The sequence below is a fragment of the Equus przewalskii genome, chromosome 17 (genome assembly GCF_037783145.1).
Source record: "Equus przewalskii isolate Varuska chromosome 17, EquPr2, whole genome shotgun sequence".
In the NCBI taxonomy this organism is placed as follows: domain Eukaryota; kingdom Metazoa; phylum Chordata; class Mammalia; order Perissodactyla; family Equidae; genus Equus; species Equus przewalskii.
Window position 1 is genome coordinate 40,155,390 of NC_091847.1, and position 7,161 is coordinate 40,162,550.

Below are 7,161 nucleotides of genomic sequence, written 5' to 3' on the forward strand. Positions count from 1 at the left end.
GCTCTTTGCTTTGGGTTGATGAGAAAGGCCAGGAATTGTAGAGATTGCAAAAATTAAGGAAATTTTGATTTCTGTGGGGGAGACAAAACAGACAAGACTAAAACAGATGTAGACGGAAACCAGGAGTTTAGTGACTGAAAGGTTAGTGTGTTTTGACTGTAGTTAGTTGCTGCAGTGAAAGTTTTCTCCCTGGATGGGGGGCAGGCAGAATAAAATTGTCACAGCAATAAAGGGCTTTTGGTAGTTTCCAACACGTAGGGTCAAAGAAGAACCGAGAAGCGTGAATCTGAGCAGGGTCCATCAAAAGGTCCTTCATGTAGATAGGGCGATGCCACTCAATACTCTGGGGAACCTCTTCCTATCAGTCTCTGAAGAAAGTCTAAATCAGATAGTCACTTAGTTTAGCTGCAAAGAAAATAGCTACAAGCAACCTGAAGTTTTTAAAAAACTACCTTGACCATCTTTTACTTCCTCATAGAGACAAGATGACAGAAGTGTAGGTGGGGACAGCCCACTGATTGCTCATTACACAGCCAGACTAAGAAACAAAGTCCTGAGCACACCTTTTACCAAGGCAAAAAGAGAAAGTAAAAGCAAACTCCGCTTCCTGCCAAGGGAGATGGTGGGGCTCACACCACCCAGGGCATCAGCAAAGGGCGTCTGTTCCTGGTCGTGCTTCTGCTTCAGGAGGTCGCCCGGCAAGCGAACTGCGCTCCAGCGTGTGACTGTCAGCCTCGCAGGGGTCGTTTGGAGCTGATAAGCCAATTAGAAGTAAGGGTCGCTGCTTGAGGCACGGGGGGAGGGCATCATAACAAAGTCAAGATCTCGGTCACGTTAGGAGACAGGGCTTAACTTGACTTCTTTTTTGACGTACACTGTGGGCGCACTAAAGTCGGAGAGTCATTGCTTATCCTTGGCGACGTGGGTGGAAAGCTGCACTTGACACTGAGTGGCCAAGGAGACCAAGGGATGAAGGAGGGGCGAGACGGGTATGATGGGGCATAGAGGGTGTTGAGAGGCCCCATACTTCAGGGAAGCAAGATTTTAGAGGAGAGGACCAGGAGGGGGCGGGGAACCTTTCCAGAAAAGACTCTGTGCCGCTCCTACCGTGGACTCCTTGCCCTCAACACCAGAAACACTTTGCCCTCCACGCCCCACCCCGCCCTCCTCCCGGCCCCCAAGGGCAATAGAACGCCCTGTCCCCAGACCTCCCCTTCGGCTCTCCTGCCCGGCTCCAGACCCCTGAGGAAAGCAGAGGTGACGTGACCTCGGAGCGCAGCCCTAACCCGAAGCGAGGAGAGTCGGCAGACCTGGCAGCCTCGAGGCCCCTAGCCGGCCGGCTGGCGGACGCGCCCGCGGTTACCTGCCCGGCCAAAGGGCTCCGCCAGTCCGAAGCACCGGAGGAACAGCACGAGGAGCTCTGCCGCGCGGCAAGGGGTCGTCCAGCGCGTCCTCATCCTGAACCGGCCAAGTGGTCCCACCGGGTCCTCGGGCGCACGCAGCACCCAACCCTCCTGGTGCGCCCAGCCTGCCCTGCCGGCGACTTTGCCTTGGGCCTCCAGGGCCGCCCCGGCCCCGCCCCGGCCGCCCTCGGCCACTCAGATCTTCATATCCTTCCCCCCCTCCCCCGGCCGGGGAGAGGGCGGGGCGGGGAGGAGGGGACAGGAGGCGGGAAGACGACACGGGAGATGCTCTGCACACCTGCGACGCGCGGGACCCGCGAGGAGGCGGGAAGTGCGTGGGGAGCGAGAGAGCCGAGCGCCGCCAGACTACCCGGCTTGGGGGCCCTGGCCCCCCTTCTTCATCAGTAGAGTTGAGGAGGCGCAGCACTGGCTGGGACCTGGCAGCGTCTTAGTGGGTGGGTTCAGTCAGTTGGGGACCCTGTTCTCTGCCTAACGCCCCGCAGTCAGGCGTGACTTTTTCAATGCACGGCTAGGCTGAAGAGGCACCCACATCCTCTCGTATCCCAAAGGGGGAAGTGTGCACCTGTGGTGTTGCAGCTGCGGTCGAGCCAAAGAATTCAGTCGTCCTGGGCAACGTCTTGCGTATTTTGATAACGCAAACAAAGGTGAGGTAACGACACGGTGCAGTCCCACCCGCAATTGTTAAAGAATTAAAAGCAAGAGCTGTTCGAGTGACACTATAATACTTCCAAGGATGATTTAGGCTTTATACCCATTTGACCTTTGCAAGTAAACTCTTTTCCTGATAAATAATAACAACGATAATAATTATAATCCAGTAGAAATGCGGAAGTCTGCTCCCCAAACTGCCAATTGTGAGAGTAGACTTGATCCTCTTCCTATGGAAACTGCTATCATTATAGATAGGGTGACCTAAGTTGCCTAGATATGAATGTCCTGTATTTTTAAACCCCATATTTACTATGCACTTGGTGTATACCTGGGATGGCCTGCATCCCTGTCCTGTAAGAGTGAATTCTTCCACCAGGAGGTGAACATTTAGGTTGCCTTTCCTGATTCCAACCACAAAGGCTTCACTGACTCACAAGTCTACCTTGACTCCGTGCTCTCCCTGGGCTCTAGCCTTTCACTTCAGTAGATATGTTGAGCACTTGCCATCAGAAGGCCTGGGCACCTCTCAGGATAAGATAAAAGGCAACATCCTCATGCTCTCAAACTTACTGAGTACTGGGGTAGACTGAGGCACACACAGTAACTCAGGGCAGAATGCATGGAGACTCAGACAAAGCTTCAAGGAAGGCAAAACCTCAACTGGGCCTTGAAGAATGGGTCATGGGTAGGAGTTTGACCAGGCTGGGATTTGACAGCCCTGGGGGGGGGGGGGGGGAGGAAAATACTGACAAAATGGAGGCAGGAAAATGCAAAGCAGGGTCAGAAGACAGTCAAGAGTCCTGTGTGGCCACCCTGCGGGGTAGGTCGTGTGTGTGTGTGTGTGTGTGTGTGTGTGTGGGTGTGTGTGTGGGTGGGTGTTCAAAGTAGTTGTGGTAAGAGGCCTGAGAGGAAGTGATAGCAGAAAGATGGGTTGTAGCTATTTTGTGAAGTGCCTTGAATATGATATTAAAGACTTTGACTTAATTCTCTAGGGAATGGGCAGTGGAAAGTTCTGAGTAAGACAATCTGCTGCTGCTCTTCAGCCCTCCGCCATCTGTGGCTGCCTGCCTTTCTGATCCTGCCCAGCTTGGAGCTCCTTGAGGGCAGTGCTCTTATCTCCTTCATTATCTTCTTCATTAACGCATCCCTAACACTGAACACCAGGCCTATCCCAGAGTATGCTCCCGATAAATATTAGTTTACTTAATTAACGAACTCCTAGAACCTCAGAACTCCTAGAACTCCTAGAACTCCTAGGCCTTAGCCTAGGGCTATATGAGTTCCTGCTTGCGTTATATTACAATAGTTTCTCAATTGACCTTACTGCCAACAGTCTTATCCTCTTAGGCAAACGAATTGTGCTAACGCTGTTTGGAACATGCCACCTTTCTTCTACTCAAATCCTTTCAGCGCTACTCGCTTATAGCAGGGGTTCCTAACGGGAGTTTGGGAAGATTGTGAACCCCTGAAATTGTATGCAGCTTTATGAATGCACTTGTTTTGGAGTAGGAGGACGGGCCCAAGGCTTTCCTGAGAGTCTCAAAGAAGCCCATGATACAAAAAGAAAACTCCATCTATGATAAGCAATCCCCTCTATGATCTGACCTTTATCTTTAACTGCCTTCTTCTGTCATTCCTTGGTTCAGGCAACCTGTCTGAATCTGTCTTGCCTTTTCCTGTCTCTGCCCGTATAGCATATTTCCCCCTATCCAGAATGCCTCTTTCCCCCTCCCTTGTCTTAGTTCCAGCCTTCCAGTTAATGCTCTGCTCAAATCCCACATTTTGTATAAAATGTTTCTAAGAAGAGCTCTGACTGTTGGGGATTCCAAACATCTAGATAATGTTGTACATTCTGTTTACTTGGCATTTAACACGGGCTACCTCCTGCTGCTATTTTTTCTGTAGGTACATGAGCACTGATACTCCACCTAGGTTATAGAACCTCAATAAATATTTATTATCTATAGTGACAACAGAAAGCAGTGTATCCTTCAAGTCTCACCTTAAATGTCACTTTCTCAAGCAAATCTTTCTTGACTCTGCAGTCTAGGTGAGCTTCCTCTGTGGTGGCGTCGCAATGCATCCCCCACTTTGTCCTGATAGCACTTAGCACAGCTGAATTAAATAATTATGCACTTTCTCATTTGTTGAATGTCCGTCTCCCTCCCCAGGCAGCAGAACCCAGGAAGGCGGTGACTATGTCTGCTTTAGTCACTTCTGTGTTCCCAGTACCTGGCCCATGATTTGCTGGATGAGTGAATGAATAAATTTGTAGTAAATGCCTCATGTAGGATGAATGAATAAATAAATACATGGCAAATGCCTGGTGCAGGCAACAGGAGGTCTAGGCATTTAAAAGAGGGAGAGGGGCTGGCCTGGTGGCACAACGGTTAAGTGCCCACGTTCCACTTCGGCAGCCCGGGGTTCGCTGGTTCGGATCCCGGGTGTGAACGTGGCACCGCTTGGCACGCCATGCTGTGGTAGGCATCCCACGTATAAAGTAGAGGAAGGTGGGCATGGATGTTAGCTCAGGGCCAGCCTTCCTCAGCAAAAAAAGGATTGGCAGCAGTTAGCTCAGGGCTAATCTTCCTCAAAAATAAATAAATAAATAAATAAAATAAAAGAGGGAGAAATCTCAAAAATTTAAAAATAGAAATACCGTATGACCAGCTATACCACTACTGGGTATTTCTCCAAAGAACATGAAATCAACAATTCAAAGAGACTTATGCACCCCTCTGTTCATTGCAGGATTATTCACAATAGCCAAGACATGGAAGCAACCCAAGTGCCCAGCAACTGATGGTTGGATAAAGAAGATGTGGTATATATATATATATACAATGGAATACTACTCAGCCATAAAGAAGACAAAATTGTCCCATTCGCAACAACATGAGTGGACCTTGAGAATATCATGTTAAGCAAAATAAGCCAGACAAAGACAAACACCATATGATTTCACTCATATGTGGAAGATAAACAAAAACATGGATGGAGAGAACTGTTTAGTGGTTACCAGGGGGAAGGGTGGTGGTCAGTGGGCACAAAGAGTGAAGGAGTGCACCTATATGGTGGCTGACAAATAATAACGTACAACTGAAATTTCACAGTGTCATAAACTATCATAACCTCAGTAAAAAAAATAATAATAAAAAAGAGGGAGAAAGCTACAGGGAGAAGGAGAGTCTTCAGGCACTGGGCTGAATGTCCTTGGATGAGTAATATTCAGTAGATAGAGGCAGTGGGGAGGACACTCCAAGTTGAGACATTGATGTGAGCAAAATAACAGACATCTGGCACCCGGTGGGTGCCAGGCCATTGTGCTGAGCATTTCCCATGTGCTGTCTTATCTAATAATCATCCTATGAAGTTACTACTATTATCCTCATTTTACAAATGTCGAAACTGAGACAACATAGGCAAGACAGGTAACTCGGCCAAGGTCAATAGCCATAAGTGAAGATAAACATAGAACTTTCATGAGTGTGAGAGTGTTAGTATTGCTCTATTCCCAATTACAATTAGGGAGAGGGAACATGAGCTTTTTGGACCTCTAAAGTCATGTTTTTAATTATAAAATATATTATACCCAAAAAAGAGTAGCTATGCTTGTGGGCCTCCTCCTGATCATATCCATCTTATTCCTACCCAGAGGTAACCACTACTCTGAATTGTTTATTTATCATTCTTTTCTTTACAGTTTTCTCATATATGATTCATTCCTTGAACAGTCTATATACTTTGCATGTTTTTTAATTTTATGTAAGTGGAATCATTTAGAGGTTTTTTGGCTACCTATCTTTTTTGCTCAAAATTACGCCTGTGACATTCATCTTTGTTGGTGTGTGTAGCTATAGTTCGTTCATTTTTATGTGGTGTTCCATTGGAAGAATAACGCACACTTTATCCATTCTCATGTTGGCAGACATTTGGGTAGGTTCCAGCTGGGTAGTTTGTTGTCCTTAGCAATGCCTCTGTGAACATTTTTGTACATATTTCCTGGTACACATTGCTGGATTTTCCTGATGGTGTGTTCTTAGAATTGGAATTTCTGGAGCATGGGTGTGTTCAGCATCAACATTATTAGACACTGGTAATGTGCTTTCAACTTGCACTCCCAGTGGTGTGTACAGGTGTTCCCACTGCTGAACATCTTCATCAACACTTGGCGTTTTAACGTTTTTGGTGGGGAGTAAAATGGCATCTCATTGTGGTTTAAAGTTGCATTTCCCTGATTATTAATGGGATTGAACCTATTTTCCTACGTTTATTGGCTATTTGTATTTCCTTTTCCAATTCTTGTAATCTTTTCTCTTGGATTCTTCCCTGCCCTCCCCTGCTTTGAATCCCAAGGGGCTACTCTGCATTTCTGAGGCTTCCTCACCTACTGTCTTCTGGTTAGGTTCAGCCAATGGGAGTTCCTGGCAGGAAATGGGAAGTTTGGGAGGGGAGAACCCAAGGTATTTCTCTCCTTTCTGCTTTTGGAGCCTGTCAAGCGGTAGCTGTGTTTCTTCTGTGGTTTTAGCGCCTGCCTGGAAGCCCAACCCTTTGTTATCCAGTTCTTACCATGCAACCCCTTCTGTGCTTCCAGCTCCTTTTGGGTGGTTCCTTCTCCAAGGTTCTAGCTACCACTTGGTGGCCTTGGCTCCTATTCAAATAACATCAGCACTTCTCTGTCCCTTAGGCCTCATGGAGAGTAGTAGCTCTTGCAGCTGTTACTTTCTGGATAGCCTCATTAGCACTCATTTTTAGTTTTTTTCAATATCTCTGTCACTAGTTATTTCCCTATGTTAAATTTCTTCTATTGAACTACCTGGCATGGGTTTTGTTCTCCTTACTGGACCCTGATAATAATTATTCAACATATGAAAGAACTGTGCCTAAGATAGCATCCAAAACTGAGTAATATGTAAACAAGAAAAAGTGCAAATGGAGGATTTTCAACTTCATGAGGAGCTGTGACATAAAGAGAGCCAGTGTGGGGTGCATTGAAACTGCACTTATGATGATGCCCACAGATGGCCCCAGGTGTAGTAAGGAGGACCCAGGAGACCCAGGCAAGGCAAGAATAAATTTTAAACAA

General features: G+C 47.2%; 1 protein-coding gene and 1 long non-coding RNA gene across 4 annotated transcripts in view; one reads left to right on the forward strand and one right to left on the reverse strand.

Annotated features, from left to right (window-relative positions):
• The window catches only part of LY75 (lymphocyte antigen 75), a 130,158-nt gene extending 128,174 nt beyond the window's left edge, over window positions 1-1,984 (reverse strand). The window contains exon 1 of one of the 3 annotated variants that reach the window (XM_008513704.2): window positions 1,364-1,982. In XM_008513704.2, coding sequence (XP_008511926.1) covers window positions 1,364-1,457 — 94 coding nt within the window. In that variant the 5' untranslated portion in view covers window positions 1,458-1,982. Of the gene's footprint in view, window positions 1-1,310 lie in introns of all 3 variants that reach the window. The other 2 variants (XM_008513703.2, XM_070580021.1) reach the window with 2 other exon arrangements.
• Window positions 1,854-5,180, forward strand: LOC139076620 (uncharacterized). Its single transcript, XR_011528383.1, has 2 exons — window positions 1,854-2,068; window positions 4,827-5,180. It is a non-coding gene; the product is annotated as an uncharacterized lncRNA (long non-coding RNA).
• The last annotated feature ends 1,981 nt before the right edge of the window (window positions 5,181-7,161 follow it).